We start from the raw sequence: 18,483 nt of genomic DNA on the forward strand, positions 1-18,483 counted from the left end.
TCACCTCCGCGCCTCCCCTCCATTCACCTCGGGCAGCCCCAGAGCCATAGTTGTTCTTAGCGCCGCCAGGAGGGGCACTCAGGGACCCTGCTTTTCGTTCTCAAAGTTCTTGAGTATTTGTCAGCATCATAATTGTATAATTCGCATATTAGAAAATAATGGAAAATGAGCACTTGACAAGTTGCTGAGACTGTATGAACCCCTTTTAAGTGGATTTGTCACGATTCATGGGTCACATCTTGCGTTTTCCTGAGTGGCGCTGCAGTTTTGCTTGCAGATGCGAGGAGATTCCTGCCACCCTCAACTCTGCATGGTGAGCGCTGGCCCTGGGGCTTCACTGTATCTGCTAACGGTTCCTGTGTTGCCGGCAAGTCATGGAGCCTCTCCGGGCATTAGCGTCCTCATCTTTACAAAGAGAGGGTTGAGCATGTTTGTTTCTAAGGCCTGAACGGTTGTAACGTTCTGTTTCTTTTAAGGCTCACTGCTCACCGTCACTTAGATTTTTTTCTGTTTATAAAAGTAAACTTATCCCTTCTGGAAATTTGGGGATATCAGAAGTACAAAGAGTGTCACCCCTCACTCCACCACTTAAGCAGCCTTGACACTGCCTCTTATTTACTTCCAGTCTTTCCTCTGTGCAGTTTTAAAACATAGCTAGGATTAACAGCATAAGCTTCAGAATCACACAGGTTCGGCCGAGAGCATCAGTGTTGCTGCTGCCTGGTACCTCCTGTCTGAACTTCCACATGCTCAGCTGTGAGTGGGCATAGTGATAGGACCTCGTCTAGATTTGTTGTTTTGAAGGGTGAATAAAGCAGCTTGGATTTATTTCCAAGTCATACCACACGTAAAAATAAATTCCAGGCTAATTAAATATCTAAACATAAAAATGAAGGAATTTGGAGATAATAGAAGAGAATGTTTTCTAATGTTGGGTTAGGAAAGGATGGTCAGGGCCCTGACTTTAAGGAGGAGCTTATTCCTGGGCCTCTCTTGGAATGTCAGGTTTTGGTGGGTATGGAATCCAGATGGGCCCTCCAGGGTGAGCTGTCTGCGGGATGCTTCTCCAAGCAACGGCATTAACCAGTGTTTTTATGCATCGAAATTTCTATGTGTTCTTTTCTAAAATTTGTCACTATGCACAAATGATTTTATTTAGTATTACTTAAGTCGTTTTTGAAATGTTAAGATAAAGAAGCTTTACAACATGTGTCTCCTACTTCTAAAATCGACCTCTGGACTGGGTGACTGTTACAAATGGAAACAGCTGCTCTCAGAAGGTGCAGTGGGCTTGTTCGGGGCTCCAGACCCAGGCAGAGGTAAAGCGGGTACTTGGACCCTGGCCTCTGCCCCAGGAGCCCTGCCGGCCTCTCTGCATTACGGTTGGCCCTCAACACCTGCAGGTCTTGCACCAGCCATGGGCTCACCCAACTGCCGGTTCTGAGTCCTGGACCCACGTGGAGCCCGTGGACACGGAGGGCCGACTGTATTGCCCAATTTTATATAAGGGACTGGAGCATCGGTGGAGTTTGGTGTCTACGGAGGCTCCTGGGAACAGTCCCCCACACATACCAAGGGATGACTGTACTTTCTCTACCAACCCAGCCAGCAGCCCCTAAGCTGCCAGGGCGTGTGGGAGCCGGCCCTCCTAGACTCTTAGGGGAGGGGTTCTGTAGGTCTGCCCTCCCTTGGTCCTTTGGCCATCATTTGGCCTTCCTGGTTCCCATCCAGCGACGCACACAGACCTCCCCCAGATGCCGCATGAGGAGAAAGAAACACGACACAAGACTGCAAATAGAAAAGGCTGAGAATAAAACTACCCAAGAAAAGAGAGCCCATGTAGCTAAAACCACAAAAGAGTTTATGTTTGGTGAAGAGAGATACTGGAGAGAAGATAAAATGTCAGATGAGAGCAACATTGAAAAACAGTAATCGGGTCCAGGGATGGTAAACGGGCAAATCCAGCTCTCCATCCACACCCACACCCACACCCACACCCACAGCAGACATCAACAGTCCATCCCAGCACCCTTACTGGCCAAGCCTGAGAAACCTTTGCACTGGATTTTAAGGAACTGGGGCCAAATGATCGTTATGAGATGAAGCTTTCTGCCTTTTTGCCAAAGGAGGATCCTTCCCTTCACCTCTTGTTTTCCTGGGGAGCATTGCCACCTCTTACCACCTGCCTCCCCCAGACAGGCTCCCAGGAAGCACCTGGCTTGCAGAGGACTCTTCCAAAACTTCAGTTCTGCTCCTCACACCCCCTGCACTCAGCAGAAAAAGCTGAATGGGTATTGCTAACCTCACTTCCCCCGTATCTGGATCTAACCCAACCAGTGTTCCAAATACAATAGATACTGTGGACTCTATAGTCATTTTCAAAATGGGTTTTTTTAGGGGGTGGGGTGGGGCAGGGCTATCCTAGGGAAGTCTGTCTTCAAAATAAATCTGACACAGAACTCCATATATAAAAGCAGGAAGAAGAGATTAGTGTGTAGGTGAATTTACAGTCACCTCCCGCAGTATTCTTTAACGGGCGCTGCCTACCTGAGCCCCCAGCTGTCCTGCAGCTGAGGGCGGGATGCCGACCTCAGCTGGGTTGGCTTCTGTCTTCACTCCTGATGATAATGGCTCAAACTTATTGAGCTGTTTAAAATGCTGTGGAAGTTGTAAAGTGTTAGCCCAAGGTTCTTCAACAGCCCCATTGAGAGAAAGGGTCTGTGCAGATCCCCTTGGATCTGGGCCCTGGGGCAGCTGGGTGAACACTGCTGGCTTGCATGAGGAGGCTGAGGACCTGGCAGTTTCCTCCTCATCTTCTCGGGATGCTTGTCCTCAGAGCCTGGTCCCCACGCTGTGAGGAAGCCCGAGCTGCCTGGGCCGAGGCCTCACAGAGGAGCGCATACCACCACCTCACCGTCCTCGTAGGCGTGCCGTCTTGAAAGTCGGTCCCCAACCCCAGGTGAGCCGTCTCAGCTGATGCCTCCTGGAGCAGACAAGGGCTGTTTGCACTGAGCCCTGCCCAGATTTCAGTCAGGAGTGAAATGAATGCTTTCTGCTGCTTTAAGTTTAGAGGGCGATTTGTTCTTCATTAATAATCAGTTGCATAATTTCATTTATATTATAACAATGTTACTATATGAATTATATGATGCACTTATAAATACACATATATTACTGGAGATACAATTTAGAAATACAAATCATATAGATGCGCAAGTGCGTGATTTCACCTGACTCTCAGAATCGCTTCTGAGAGACGTCCCTATGCACAGACGGGTAACTGGCCCACAGTCCCCCAGCTTTGGTAGTGAAGCCACGAGTCGGGTTGTAGCTGATTGTAGACTAGTCCAGAGTTATCTGTGTATCTTCTTTCACTCTGGGTCACCTTCACCTTGGCACCTAAGGTAGAAAGAGGCACACAAAACCGGGTCATTTTCTAGAAGAGAGATGCAGGGTGGGTTGATACCCCCAGGCACACACATGCTAGTGGCAGAGACACCCCTGGGGCTGGGTCTGCTCAGTTCAGGAGCCTGCAGGAGAGTCTCCAGGCAGGGGGCGGTGGGTTTTGTCCACTCTCTGTTGCATCTGTCCTCCTGCCTTCAGTTGTGATCTGCACGTCTCTAGGTAGCTGCCCCTGTTGGAAGCCCTCAGTGTGAGGGTCACCAGGCCAGCTTCCCCTCTGTTGCTCGAAATAGCCCCGTTATTTAATCCATGTGTAGATGAGGCAACTGAGGCACCGAGTTGTGATGGCTTGTCCCCCGGTGCATGGCAGAGCCCCTCTTGTCCCCCACCCCTACCACGCCCTCCCCTGTGAGTCCCACTTGCTTTGCCAGTCCTTGTCATCATCCTAGGTTTTCACTGGAGACTGCCTGGGCGATCTTTCATACAAGCAGAGACTTCTAAATAGCGGAACCCACACTCCTGTTCCTCCAGTGGGGCAGGATTTCTTCTTGTGAATGGAATTCTTTATTTCCGACGTCCATAAATCACCAAAGTTATAATGGGAGCTGACATGTGACCATGTAATGTGGACATTTTGCACTTTGGGTGTTTTGGAAGCAATAAACTCAGACCCTGAAGTGCTGAGTTGTGAGCAAACTAAACATCCTTGCCTGCCTCGGAGGGTGGATTAACTCACTTAACCCTTAGAAGAGTCCCATGAAGCAGGTGTTGTTACGTTCCCATTTTCTAGGTGAGAAAGATGTGGCTCCCAGAGGTTATCTGACTTGTTCAGGTCACACAGCAGAGCTGGCCTTCAGTCCCAGAGCCTCTCCCCACCATCAAGGGAGAAGCCTGTCCGTCATCATCTCTTGACTGCCACCAGGCCTCCGAGGTAGCTGGGAGCCAGGGTGGCCCATGGGGACAGCAGAGACAATTGATTTAGTGGTGGAGGCACATGGTGTTGAAGCTACACCCACCAGGGTTGGCAGTGAATCCAGCTCCGACGGGTCCTTGCTGTGCAACCTCAGGCGGAGTGCTTGCCCTCTCGGTTTCTTCACCTGTAAGCCCTTCATAGATTTTCTAATCACTTAATCCTTTGAGAGGAGTTCTCCTACCATCACCCCCATTTTAAAGATGGGGAAGCTGAGGCATAGTGGGGAGGCACTGGCCCGAGCTCACAGTTGGGAAGCAGTGGAGTTGGGACCCAGACTCGGGCTCTCTGACTCCCAGGGTCTCAATCCTGGGTTCATCCTCTGCTTCTCCAGGGTCGGCAGGTCTCCGTGTGTGTGGGGAGACGTCTCCTGGAGCCGACACGCTGTCTCGAGGGGTGGGTTTGAAGCCATGTTTGCTTTCTTCCTTTCACCTTTCTACAGTTTATTTATTTTATTTTAAATAAGCCCTATCATTTGTGTAATTAGGAAAAGACTAAATTCATTTAGTTTGGCTCTCTCCCAAAAAACGCCAGCTGCACCTTAACAAAGGTCAGAGGCCCTGAAACATCAGAATCAGATTCATCTGTGCACAGCTTCTGTCCACGGTACGTTCAGGTGAAATCAATTTTCCTCAGTGGGTCCCTGCTGTTATCCCAACAAAAACGTCGAGGTGGACAGCAGGTGGCGCTGCCCCCTCAGAAACAGCCAGGGGCGGAATCCCTGGGACCGTTCAGGTGCTAGGCTGCCTCCTCTCCCAGGGAGGGTCCCCTGCCCCGAGCTCTCTGCCCAGGGAAGGCTTCTGACCATTTGGACAGAGATGGCCCAGCCCTCCCTGCTTCACCCCAAGCTGTGACCACGCAGGGTGTTAACAGCAGGACCCAGAAACACGGTGTGCTGAACTATGGGACTTGCTTTGGTGGAAATTTCCAAATACAGAAACGTCTCCTTTTCCAGGGGACGTCTGAGGGCCCGGCGTGCCCTGTGGTCGTGAACCCTGACGCAGCAGGGCTCACGGAGTCCGTGCCACCTCCCTGGTGTGATGCCGTGGTTTTAATGACATAAGCCTGGGGAAGCTGTCACCACCGTTACTCCTCAGACCACTGTCCAGCTGCAGCGTTTCTCCCTGGGCTGCCACCCCACTGACACAGCGAACTGCAGGAAGTCAGCCGCAGGGCACGGCCTACACCGGCCCCAGCGCCTCTGTCCACTCTGGACAGGCTCGGCGTCCTCAGCCCGTGCTGTGAGAGTTGGAGGGGACCTTAGTGACCATGCCCACGCGGGGGTCTTGAACAGCACCAGCTTTCTGCCTCCGCTGGGGGCTTGGGTTGCCTTGGCCTTGGTGATGTTGCCTCTTCAGGGTGTTGACACGACCGACCCCAAGTATCCTGGTGCTGGAAACAGTGCACTCGTCTGTTGACCCGTGTCAGCAGGGGTGTGTCAGCCGCTGAGTCTTGTCTGATCCAATGGCAGAGGGTGGTGGGTACTCAGTGTCCCTGAATGAGTGAGTCTGTGCCAGATTCTTCCTCTGTCCTGTGTTTCGTGCCGACGGTATTTTATACTTGCAGAGCCAGTTGTCCCTCTTCCCCTGCCTGTCCCCAAAGCACAGAGATCAATACCGTTGTTAAGGGCCCATGATTTGTCTCGGTCCCACAATAAGTCAGTACGCCATCGTGAGTGGACGTGGCTTGCCAGCGGGAGATGCTAAACAAGGGCCTCCCTCCTTAAAACAGCCCAGAACTCTGAGCTCTTGGTATCCGGAAGATTCCAGAGGCAGAGCGGGAGCGCGCAGCCACATACACCGCCCCAGCTGGCCTCTCTTGCCTTGAGCTTCGACTTTTGTTGGAGTTTTTCTCCGTTGGACTAAGGGGCCCAAGGAAGTGAAGGGATCTCTCATGGAGGTCCGTGGTGGGAACCTACGAAAACCAGGTCTGTTGTCCCAGAGAGGAGGTGAACGTCAGGGGTCTGAGCTGGGGCTGCTAGGAGAGCCTCCCCACCCCATCCAAATGCAGGCAGGGGGATCAGAGGGGCCCCAGTCCCTTGTGCTGCCCCTGTCCATTGCCATCTCCCCAGCAGAGGCAGGAGGCTGGCAGAGGATGGATCACGGACCACACTTCAACTTGCCTCTTTTTTCACTAGGCCTCATGGCTGGAGGAAGGTGGGTGTCCAGGAGCCATGGGGCACAGTGGTTAGGGACATGGGCTTTGTGGTCAGAAAGTCCTGGGTCTGAGTCCAAATTCCACCTCTTACCAGCAGTGTCTTGATAAAGTCCCCTAACCTCTCTGAGCTCATTTCTGAATCTGGAATCGGGAGCAGTAAGTTGTAGGACCTGCCTAAGAGGGCTGCTGAGAAGGTGGTATGTAAAGAGGACGGCCACGTGGCCAGCACAAGGCACCTCCTGCACAAACTCGAGCCCTGTGTCTGCTCGCCTGGGTGCCAAGTGCCCTCCATCAGCTGCTGCCTAGGGTCACAAGCTGGCTGGGCCACTGGGCGGGAGGGGGCAGCAGAGGCCACAATGAGACTCCTTCACCGGGGTTTTCTCAGGAGCCCAGAGAATGCTGGAGGAGAGACTCTAAACTTAGCACCCATCAGGACCACCTGGAAATCTGTGAGCCTGTGGATTCCCGGGTCCCACCTCCAGAGATTCTAATCCAGTGACTCTCAGCACCTGCCCCTGCCCCCATCTGCAGTTTGAGCAGACACCCCTAGTATTTCTGATGAGGGCAGTTCCTGGGCCGCACCCTCAGAAGTGAAGCCCTTGAGCACAGGGTTAGGAGATCCTGGGGAGGGTCCACATCGGAACCCTTGACTCAACCCCACGTTAGAATTCCATCTCTGGAGCCAACTGAGACGTCTTCCTTCTCCCTGGGAATGGAGGGAAAGTCCAGGTGCGTCATACTGGAAGATGGGGCGTCCAGTGGTTCCCAAGCTGGATGCCCGAGTCCCTGAGCAGGAGGCCTTGTAGAATATGGGTTTTTGCAACTTGTTTGACACCCACCCCACACTCTAGGGGAGGAGGATAAGAAATGCCTGCATCTCATAGCCATTCCTGGCTGGGCATCCTGGAGCTGGACTGTCCTCTTGCTCCCGGCAGGTGTCACCTCGCTGACCACTGAGGTGAGGAGAACCTAGGCTCCGAGGTAACATGTCTCGCCCAGGTCAAGTGGCACTGGAGCTGGGACTCTAGCTCCATCTTTGCACTGCTTCCAGGAGAGCTGCAGGCGGGGAGCCAGGCCTTCAGTACCCGCCGCTCCCCTCCCTGTCCCTAGCCCTCCAGCCCCAAAGGGCAAAGAAAACAGCAGGACCAGGCAGGCACTTTCCCTTCGGAAGCACGCACCCTGAGTGCCGACTGGTCGCCAGGCCTGCAGCTCCCGTCTGCCAGGGGCTGGGGAGCCAGGACACTGCGCCAAGGCGCCGCTGCTGCTGCTGCCGCCGCTTGGGGCTGCGATGGCCTGCAGCCGAGGTTCAGCTGCGTCCCAGCCGTCGGCCCCGTGCAGAGAACTGCCACGGGAGGTGTAATCCACGAACAGAAGCCCTGTCGTGAACATCCTGGCTGATGCCCCACCTCCTGGCCTATTGTTTTGGGGAGTATTCATACCCTTGGGGTATTTTGACTGCGTTGTTCCAGGACAAACCCCCTAGAGATATGTGCAGAACTTTTGAATTAATTCTCTCAAAACTGTCCCTAAGCTAGAATGATACCCCTTTATGCACCCAGGGCGTGTGATTTTGCACCGGACTCAGAAGCGCCTTTGCATTTTAAGCTGGTAACTTGCACAAGCCGTGCACGCTTTTGTGTTGGCACCGGTGGTGGGAGCTTCATCCCCGTGGTCCCTGTGCGAGCCAGGCCGAAATGGGCCTTGGGGAAGACTCGAACGAACGTGGTCTTGCGCAGGGGCAGGGGGCGGCTTCGTGAAATCTTGGTCCTGGGCGTGGAGGCAATTATGCCTGTAGAATCTGGCCCTTTCGGGTGTCCCTGGAGCCAGACTCTCCCCGCGGGGAAGGCTGGACTTTGCTCTCATCCCCAGGCTCCAGGTCAGGCCCGAGGCAGGCCAGGCCCATCCCTGATCCCTGGACTCCCCAGGACTGGTTTTCTTGCACAGGCCCCTCTGGGTGCCTCCCACCTGGCCTGGCCAGGACGTGAGCACGCCGGGAGATCTTGCTGAAATGAAGGCGCTCCGGGGGAGATGAACAGGAGACCGGGGTTCACCGCCACCCTCCACCCCCCACTCTGGTCCAGCGGCGCCAAAGCCACGTGCTACCAGGGCACACCAAGGGGCCAAGGGAGTGGGTGCGGGGGCTGGAGACGCTGCCCGAGAAGACGGAGTGCGCCGACTGGGCTGGCATTGGGTTTCTCCTAATCAGCCCCACTTCCCCGGAGCCTCCATCCTAATTGGGGCGCAGGCTCCGATGGAGGAAGCAGGGGGCCCCACTCCTGCCTGCCTGCCTCCCTGCCAAGATTGTCTGGAGCCCCAGCACAACGTTCCTGCACTGGAGGCCTGGGGGCTTTTCTCTGGCCCCGTTCTGGGCACCGACGGGAGGCAAGGGGTGCGGAGAGGTGGCCTCTGCCCCAGAAGACAGCGCCTCCTCCGCCCTCCATGAAGCTGCTCCCTGCCCGCTGCCCAGGAGACCCGGGCCCGCCGCTTCGGCCGCCCAAGACCCCGAGGGATGGAGTCACCGGCTTTCTCCTGTGCCCTTTATCTCGGTTTTATAGACAGCTGTTAGTTTGGGGCATTAATTGCCTGGGCGAGTTTATTGATAATTTTGATGTAACAGAGCACCGGGGAAATTGCCCTCACGTCCAGAACGTCAAATTTGAGAAGAACCAGGTTCAGAGGCTCACGACCCCACGATGCGGAGAAACTGCGGTGGGTCTTGAATGGCTGCACCGACAATGTGACTTTATTGTGTTTGTTTTCCTAGGTAGCTGGGAATTGGAATAGAAAGAGGGTCAGTAGGGGAGACAGACTTTTTAAAATGGATTTTTCCCCTAATGATTTAGGGGGAAATGTAAGCTGATTGGAAACATGCCTATCACCTTGCTCTCCCACCAACAGCCTTTTTCCTGCTCAAATTTTACTCGCTTCTCCATTGGGGAAAACCAAGTGCAGGGCACAAAAAAAAAAAAAATCCTACCAAAAAAAAAAAAAAAACCTTAAAAGGTGTTCCATGATTTATAACAGCTAGAATATGGGAACAGTAAAGTCTGAAACTCAAAGTACAATTCTCATTGGTCTTGGAGTGGCCAAAACAAAAGTGTAAAATATTTTACGTATATACATATATATATACACACGTGTATATATCTGTTTTTTCCCTGGGGGAGGGACTGTAGTTTTTCTTTAAACGTTTGCTTATTTCTTTAAAACAAGAAACGACATTTCGAGGGGCAGAGGGTTCTCCTTAAACAACAGAAGCCGAGAAGAAGAGTTGCTCTTGTCCAGACGTCACTTCAGCGTGAAATGAAAAGTGAAAAGAGAAGGATTCGCCAAGAAATAAAAAAAGAAGAAAAAAGGATTAAGGATTATCCATACTTGAAATTAAAAAAAAAAAAGGCTGGAGATCCCAGGCTCGTTTCTGTCTGTATTTGGAAGATATTCTGCAATCCCAATAAAATACTCATGCGATTTTATTTCTAGTTGATACAATATTAAAGGCCATGTACAAATGTTATACATTTTTATTTTTGTTCTTTTTTAGGAAAAAATACACAAAAGGCAAAAACATCCTCAAATTGTAATTTTTATACAGTGCAGAAGGAAATTTAAAATACGTGTCACAAACGCTGCACCCCAGCAGCCAAAATACTAAAAAAGGGGGGGGGGCCTTCATTTTATATATATTTATTTATTTATTTATTTATATAAAACATATGGAAATTTGTCTTTACACAGATCGGACTTAGTTTCAAATTTACAATGGATACCTAAAAAAAAAATCTACGCGGCAAATATTGCCAACAAAGTTACACCATTAATACTGATAAACGGAGGAGCCTATGCGGTGTTTCGATTATTAGGGAAAGAAAGAATAAATAACAGGATGAGCCTTGCTATCGTTTTTTAAAAGTGCCTTAACCTTTCTGCGTCACCGCGATCCTGAATCCGAGCGCTCAGCGGGCCTTCCCAGTCCCCGCGGCGCCGTGTTTTCCTCACTCTCCCACCAGAAGGTTTACAGTAGAGATCAGGAGACAGCCAGGTCTCGGGAGAAAAACACCCACCAAAAACGTCAAAATAAAGTTAGAAACCAAACCAAAAACACTGAAGAGAAGGATGGAGAGGAAGGCGGAGGGGGACGGCAGCAGAGGCCCGAGAGCCGCCGCTTCTGGGCTCCTGGTTTCTTTGCTAAGACGAGCAGTGGCTTCAGAAATGCAAGTTATTCGCACAAGGATCCACCTGTGGTTGACTGGAGGACTTCTGAGGTGGGGAGGGAGAAGGCGATTTCTTGCCCCCCCTTCCCTGCAAAAGATGGCTCTGAAAGGAGACGCGCATTCCAAGACATTCTTTCAAAAAAATTAAAAATAAAAAGATAAATACTCAACCAAAAAATAAAAGTATTTGATAATGACGGTCTCACATGTTTGCCTTTCTCCTTCCCCGACTTTTGCCATTGGAGGGGAAGGGGGGAGAGACCTCAGCAGAAAGCTTGTTTAGATGTTGAGGGTTTTTCCCCAGCACAGCACCTTCTCAGCCGCTTTCAATAGGATCAAAGACAGATATTTATTTTTCAACAGCTGCAGTCAGATCTGGCCCCCCCACCACCAGTTTAAAGAAACTGTTGAGCGGGTGGCGGGGAGCCAACAGCGGGGCTCCGTCTTTGCCTTGGGGATTCCTTTCCCGAATAATCCGGTCGGGGAGGGGTCAAACCCTCTTCTTCTGCCGACGGTTATACCTCGAAAGTAAAGCAGTTTCTGGCGATGGGTTCCGAAGTCCCAGTGCCCGGCCAGCCCCTGCCCGGAGGGCCCCGGGGGCTGTGGCCTCACATCACGCAGGGCTTGATGTCTTGGTAGGTGACCTGCTGGTGGTAGTAAGAGCCACCGCCGGCTGAGTGCATGGACGAGGATGCCATTGTGTTGAAAGAGAAGACGAACTCCTTTCGGTCACACATGCTGGGCGACTGCGAGTGATACCGCGGGATGCCTGCAGGGCAAGGCGACAGGAAAGGGGACGTTAAAGGGTTAGCCTCCGGAGGCCAGAGTTCCAGGTGGAGAAGCACCTTTGCCCGAGGGGCGCACGGGGCAGGCCTGCCCGGCTCGGGCGCAGGGCTGGAGGCCTCCCCTCCACAGCGCCTCCCCGTGTCCGAGTTCCCGGTCTCCGTAGGGTCGGCGCCCAAAGGGAAGATCCCCAGACACTGGCAAGGATCCCTGCTCCCCTGAGCGCCCGCTGGCTGGGCCTCTCCCACCTTGGACACCGAGCCTGGGCCGGGGCCTTCCAGAGGCTGACGGGGAAGTGGTGAGAGGGGCCGACATGCGCCAACAGCGAAGGTCCAGCGGCCTCCACTTTCAGGGCAGCCTGGGGCCTGTGCCTGGCGCTGGGCAGCCACCTTCCAACCCCAAAGGCTGCGGTGGCCCCAGAGCAGCCAGCCAGGCCGGCAGGGGCCAACGCAAGGGCCAAGGGTGGCTTCTCCAGAGGAAGGGCCCTTTGGAGAACCGAGCCTCTGGGACAGCTGGAGCCCGCCTGGAGTTTGAAGCCGCCCAAGCTGGGCAGCCCCCGTGCAGAGAGGGCCCCTCCAGCCTCCAAGCCCAGCTCCTCCCCCCCACAGGCTGCTGACAGCTGACTCCTGACAGGCCCCTGCTTGGACCACTCCAAGCTCTTCTCAGAACCAGGCCCAGAAGGCTGCTAGTGGGTGCCGAGGTGGAGGGTTCAGAGGGGAAGAGCGCTGTGCACCTTCTTTTTCGGAGGATTGGGGGTGCGGCGGTACCTGGAGACCCGAAAACCTGGCTCCTGAGAAACAGGCTGTGTGGGGGGCCTGCGACTCTGACCCTCGATCGGGTCCCCTCTCTGCCTCTGTCACCACAAAATGCCCCGACTCAATGTTCGCGTGCCCCAGGCCTGATTCCTGAAAGGCCGGGCTCTGAGCCTCTGAGCCTCTGAGCAAGCGTGGAGCCCGGCCGGCTTTGGGCCTAACTCTTCCGTCCTGCCCGGCTCAGAGCAGAGGCGGCGCTCCCGCAGCGTTTCTGGGGCGACTGGGGAGAGTGAGCCAGCTGTCCGGGGCTGGGCCTGGCTCCATCCTGGGAACTTGCTGAGGTGTGAGGGGGCTAAGGGACCTGAGGGGACTTAGAATATTGGAGTCTAATAAGTCTTTTTGGTGAGGATGGGGCCTACCTGGCCAGGCTGGGGCAGGCAGCAGCTGGGAGTTGAAACAGAAAAGGAGAGAAAACGACATCTTAGTCTATACTGGGGGCTCCAGGCTGCACTCGCCTCTCAAATGGGGGGGAGGTGGGGCTGAGAGGCGCCTTGGGGAGCTGATGCCTCCCCGCAACATGGGGCTTGGCACCCCGCAGAAGTGGCCGCAGGCTGTGGCCCAGGGCGGTCAGCAGCTTCTGGGGGCTGGGTCTGCAGTGCGCTCACAGATGTGCTCCCCCCCTCAGGACTGGGACGGCTCAGCCTCCCCACTCACCTTGCAGCTCAGCTGGGATGTTGTGACTGTTCTGGTGCAGATACGGCTGGTCCTGGGAATGCGTGGAGAGGCTGCCGGACAGGGGGTTGGCCGCGGGGTTGCAGGGGGACAGGGGCTGCTGCTTGATGTAGGAGGCGCTGCTGTTGAGTGCCGCGGAGGCGGAGGGCGGCCAGGCGGCCGCGGAGCCTGAGTAGACGGCGTGGGGCTCCATGACCCCACCGGCGGCCGCGGGCAGCAGTGGGGAAGCAGGCACCGAGCTGTCGTGGTGCGGGTACTCGCCGGCCGCCGCGGCGCCGCAGCTGCCCATGTACGAGTGGCCACCGTTGGCGGGCAGGTGGGGCACCGAGTGGCTGGGCAAAGCCATGCCGTCCACGTTGCCCGGCAAGTGGCCGTTCATCATGCCCAGACCTCCCTCCAGCGCCAGGCTGTTGGGCGGGCACGAGAGGCCGCCGGCGGAGCCCTGGAAGCTGTAGGTGTCCGGGAGGTGGTTGAAGCCGAGCCCGTTCATCATGCTGTACATGGGCTTGAGCGCCTGGCATTTCCTTCGGAAGCCGCGCGGCCGCCGCCGAAAGGAGCCCTCCTCGAACATGAACTCACTGGCCGGGTCGATGGTCCAGTAGTGGCCCTTGCCCGGCCGCCCGAGGCCCTTGGGCAGCTTGATGAAGCACTCATTGAGCGAGAGGTTGTGGCGCACGGAGTTCTTCCAGCCCTGGTAGGAGCCACGGAAGAAGGGGAAGCGGCTCTGCAGGAACTGGTAGATCTCGCTGAGCGTCAGGCGCTTGGTGGGCGAGCTCTGGATGGCCATGACGATGAGCGCGATGTACGAGTAGGGCGGCTTCTCGGGGCGCCGGATGCCGGCGTTGGTCTTCTTGGCCTTGGACGGGCCGGACGACGCGGGGTCCATGGCCGCGCCGCCTCCCCCGCCGCCGCCGTGCGGTGGCTGCTGCTTCTCGGGCGCCGAAGACATCGGGTGGCTGCTGCCGCCGCCGCCGCTGCCGCTGCTGCTCTGCGCCGCCGACGAGCCGGGAGGAGGAGGAGGAGGAGGAGGAAGAGGAGGGGGAGGGGGAGGAGGGCAAGGGGGAGGGGGCTGCGCGCGCGGGGCTGGCTGCACCTCTGCCGTCATCGGCGGCCACTTCTCCCGAGCGAGCCTCGGCGCGCCCTCCCCCGCCGGCTCGCTCGCTCGCTCGCTCGTCCTCCCCGAGGAGCTGATGGATCCGCGGGCGGTTGGCGCAGAGCCCCCTCTCTCTCCAGCTGCCTCCTCCCCCCACCTACTCTCCTCCCTCTTTCCCTCTCGCCCTCCCACAAGGGAAGGAGCCGAGCAGAGGCTGAGAGCAGGCTCTCTGCAGCCTGGGCGGAGGCCGCTAGGAAGCCCCCCACCGGTTTTCTGGGGGAGGCACCACCTCTCGGGCCGGTGGCCGTGCGCCCCCGCGGGGAGCAGCGCTCGGTCCCCACCACCCGCGGCGCTCGGCTCCAAGACTCCAGCCGAGGCCGCCCTCTCTGCCTTGTCTCTCGGCGGCGTCTCGCGGGCCGGCGTAAGACCCTCCAGGAGTTCCCTCCCCTCCCTGCCCCCCTCCGGCCCCCGCGGTGGTGGGCGCTTAAAGGGCCCCCACCCTCGCCTCCCAGCGGCCGCCTGCAGAACCCGCCCCGCCTCCACCAACCTGGCGAGCAAGTGTTAAAGCGCCCTCGGCCCGCGGTTCAGCCCAGCTGCGCGCAGGCCCCCCGCCTTCCCTGCCCGGCCCGCGCGGAGGAAAACGCACCCCGGGTCCCGGGCCTTCCCCGACGCGTACTGCTCGGTGGCAAATCGTAACTGAAGTGGCGGCCGTGGCCGCCGGGTCGTGACCATCGCGGACGCAGCCGGTTCGGCTACGGGTCCCCGCGGCCGGCGGGCGTGTGTTCCCGCGAGGGACCGCCTACCCACTCTCCCCGCCCCGGGAAGGACTGCGCCGCGCCCGGGACTTTTCGGACTCGCCCAGCCCCGCGCGAGCGGGCGGGCAGCCGATGGAGCCGAGAGCGGGCGGAAAACGAAAGCGCAGGGCGGGTCGCTGCCGCTTTGTCTCCGGCGCCTCGGGCCGTTCGGGGAGCGAGTGAGAACCTCTGGCCTTGCGGGGACCAACACCTCACGGGCTTCCCGAACAGGCGGCCACGCTCATTCACTTACTTGTGCACTCGTGCACACACATGCATACACTGATGCACATGCAAACCCGGTAAATTTCGCAGACTCAGACGTGCAAACTCACACCCACGCGTTCGTTCCCACTCACGCGCACACGGCGCTCAGGCATGTGCGTGCCCACTCGTGCGCTCACTCACGCGCACACAAAAGGCCCACAGGAGCTTCAGTTCTCACCTACTCCCACTCATGTGCACACTAGCCACGCTGATCTGAGCTCACACATAACTCAATTGACCCCCCCCCCCACAGCATACACACTGAAAACCCGCCTATTTGGCCCCGCAGTCCCTGTGTCCCCGCTTCCCAAGAGCAGGTTCCGATTTCTCGCAGATGGTAAAGGCCCTGGCAGGAAGTTTATACGGCTCAACGTAAACACGTTCTGGGGGATTCTTTAATAATAATAATAGAGAATTCCGCGTGCGCGGGGGGAGTTGGCCTAATGCCCCTGTGGGCTCGGCCTGCCGCCGCCGCGGGGGCCTCTGACATTGAGCGCCAGGCCAGGTTCCGGAAAGCAGTCTGCGCGGGCGGGGAGCATGGGCCCGGGCGGCCCTCGCGCGCCGGGCTGCCCGCAGCGGGGGGCTCGCACGCAGCCTTACCCCGCCAACCTCCCGGCGCTGGGGTGCGGGTTAGCACGGGGTAGGGGGGACGGTGGCGCCGAGCGCAGGATGGCGCAGGAGCCGGGCGCAACGCCGCACGCGGGGACCCAGGTGAGTGCTGTTCGCTCGCAGACTTCGGAGGAGGGAGGCGAGGGGTGTTTTCGCGGGTCGTCGCGAGGAGCCAGGACGCCGTGCCCCGGCGCGAGCTGGGGCGAGAGGCGTGTGCCGGGCTCGGAGTGCGGCCCCGCGGCGCTTTTCAAAGCCCACCGGCCTCTCGGGTTTCTCGGGCCTCCTTGTCAACCCGCTCACGCCCCTCCTCGCTCCGACGCCTTCAGCTTCGGCGGTAGACGCCTCGTCGCCTTCGGGACGCCTGGCACGTCCATGCGAGGAGCTGGGGGTCTCGGCGGCGTAGCCTGCCCTGGCGGAGCGCGCTCGCGGGAGACTAGAAAGCCAGCTTCTCTGCGCTGCGCTTTCGCTCGGCTCTCCCGGCCTCGGCTCCGCACGCAGGCCGGGGTCGGTCGGCTGGGGAAGGGTGAGTGTGGGATGTGACCGCGTCGTGTGTGGTTGTCTTCGCGCAGGTAGACGCGCGTTGGCAGACCCACTCCCACTTCACAGAGCCCAGCCAGCATCCACCGACCGCAGGCATCCTGAGCACGGCGCACGGCCTCGGCCTCCATACGTCAGAGAACACCCCTCACACAGCTCAGGCGCCCCAACCCTTGCACGAGCGCTCAGGCCTGCCCACCGCCGAGGACACACTTTCGGTTACGTGCACACACTCCTGCACTGCGCGTTCGCCCACGCGCAACCCGCCGCACATGCACACGCAATCGCACGCACGGCCGCTCCACTCGCGCGCGCACACGTCCACGCACACGCAATCTCACATTTCTCTCTCCATCACTTTTTTTTTTTTTTTTTTCACCAAACGGCAGCTGCAGGGTAGGAGGCCCCGCGGCGCTGGGAGGGAAGTTCCCGAGAAGGGGTCGCTACTACCGGCTGCCGGGAGCACATCTGGCCTTTAGAAGAGAGGCCACTGGGGGAGGTTGCCCCACTCCCAAGCCAGCGAGGGGTGCAGGCAAAGCCGCGAGGCTCCCAGAAAGCGATAGTAACCCCTCCCTTTCTCTCGCTCCTCCCCCACTGACAGGACGCTCCAAAATAAGGAGGCCCTGTAGAGCATGAAGTTGGGGGCCCTTTTTCCAGTAGCCCCCTTCCCTCTTAGGCCCTCTCTAGTTGGGAGAGGGCTACAGATGCCGTCTTCAGCTAGCCCACAGATCAGTTCCTCTCACTCCTGCACATCACTGTTTCTCAGCGGCTCCCTTTGCGGGCTCCTGTGTGTTTTGAGGTGGGAAAGCTTCGGCCTTCCTGGGAGGAAGTGTGGAGTCAGGGCCCCACCTGGCCTCCACTTACCCCTGAGGTCTAACAGTAGAATAGACTTTGCCGGGGAAGGCCAGCAGTTGCTGTGCCCAGGGAGGGGCTGAACGGCCTCGGAGCCTCAGGAACGCGGCAGATGGAGGCTCTCCCCCAACCCCGAGTCTCCACTGGGGCAGGAGGTAAAGTGGAGGGGGAATGAGTTCCAGCTGTGTGATTTGGAGGTTCCCCCACCCCCAATTCTGAAAAGAGCCACAGCCATGGCAAGGAGGGCTTTTCCAGGCGGCCAGAGACTAAGCTTTAGGCTCTTAAGATGCCCTGAGAGGTCGCTGCTGGTCTTGCCTTTGGGGGATGGAGAAACTGAGGCCCTGGCCTGGGTCAGCCAGCGCTGCCAAGCGAGCATCTCTCTGTGGTTTGCTCCACCTCCAAGGGCTGACTGTCATCGAATTTTACCCTCCCAGATGCCTCGTTACAGGCCGAGAGTGGAGAGAGAGGGGTGTTTAGAAATGCTTCTGTTGCCCCCCACCCCTGGCTTTCCAGGCTCAAGGGCACTGAGACCCATTGGAGAACTGACGGTGATAAAATAGTAACCACCGCCACAAGCACATGATGATAATAGGATTTATCGATTGCTGGCTGTGCACGCGGTATTGAGCTTCACCTTATAAACACCTCTCAGATGTTCTTGATGTTTCTCTGGGCTGTGAATCCCTTTGATAAACTGTTGAAAACTACAACCCTACACCCACCCCTTCCTGAGGAGAGATACCTGCGACATTTGTAGAATGATTTTCAAGGTATCACCAAATGCCTGGATCCACAACCTCCCATCCACGAACCCAGGACTGTGGTTAAACACCCCAAGGATACTTGTTTAACCTTCACAGATGACACTACCAGGTCAATATTATCCCTCCCTTTACAGATGGGCTCAGTGACATTGCCTCATGTCCTAGGTCACCCTGCAGAGGCAGGACACGAATCCAGGTCTGAGCAGGACTGGGGGTTAAGCCTCCGGAGTACAGGGCAGAGACTGTCTACGTGCAGACTCACAATCGTGGTCCAAATTTGAATCCAGCCTCCACTATGTAGTGATGTTGCCTAAGCCATTTGTGCATTTGTTTCTTGTCTTTTTTTGGCAGGGAGTGGGAGGGTGGGATTTATTGGTTGATTTTTCCCCAGCTTTATTGAGATACAGTTAACTCATTGGGTAAGTTTCAGGTGTGCAGAGTGTTGATTTGATACATGTATATGTTGCAAAATGACACCATCCCATCATGTAGTTACCATTTCTTTCTTTTCTTTTTTTGGGGGTGTGTGTGTGTGTGAGAACGTTTAAGATCTCTCTTAG

The 18,483-nt window shown here is 56.7% G+C and overlaps 1 protein-coding gene and 1 long non-coding RNA gene across 4 annotated transcripts in view; one reads left to right on the forward strand and one right to left on the reverse strand.

Annotated features, from left to right (window-relative positions):
• Positions 1-10,032: 10,032 nt before the first annotated feature.
• FOXF1 (forkhead box F1) lies at positions 10,033-14,492 on the reverse strand. The gene is given in 4 exon segments (XM_081216353.1): positions 10,033-11,509; positions 12,990-14,014; positions 14,016-14,067; positions 14,070-14,492. Coding segments are annotated over 4 exon segments (1,281 nt in total). The 5' UTR covers positions 14,113-14,492; the 3' UTR covers positions 10,033-11,348.
• Positions 14,493-15,654: 1,162 nt separating this feature from the next.
• LOC308606025 overlaps positions 15,655-18,483 on the forward strand; it is a 449,457-nt gene continuing 446,628 nt past the window's right edge. For all 3 annotated transcript variants that reach the window (XR_014013763.1, XR_014013764.1, XR_014013765.1), the window contains exon 1: positions 15,655-15,872. This is a non-coding gene — a long non-coding RNA (uncharacterized lncRNA). The remainder of the gene's footprint in view (positions 15,873-18,483) is intronic.

This window comes from Mesoplodon bidens (assembly GCF_964165515.1).
Source record: "Mesoplodon bidens genome assembly, chromosome: 18".
In the NCBI taxonomy this organism is placed as follows: domain Eukaryota; kingdom Metazoa; phylum Chordata; class Mammalia; order Artiodactyla; family Ziphiidae; genus Mesoplodon; species Mesoplodon bidens.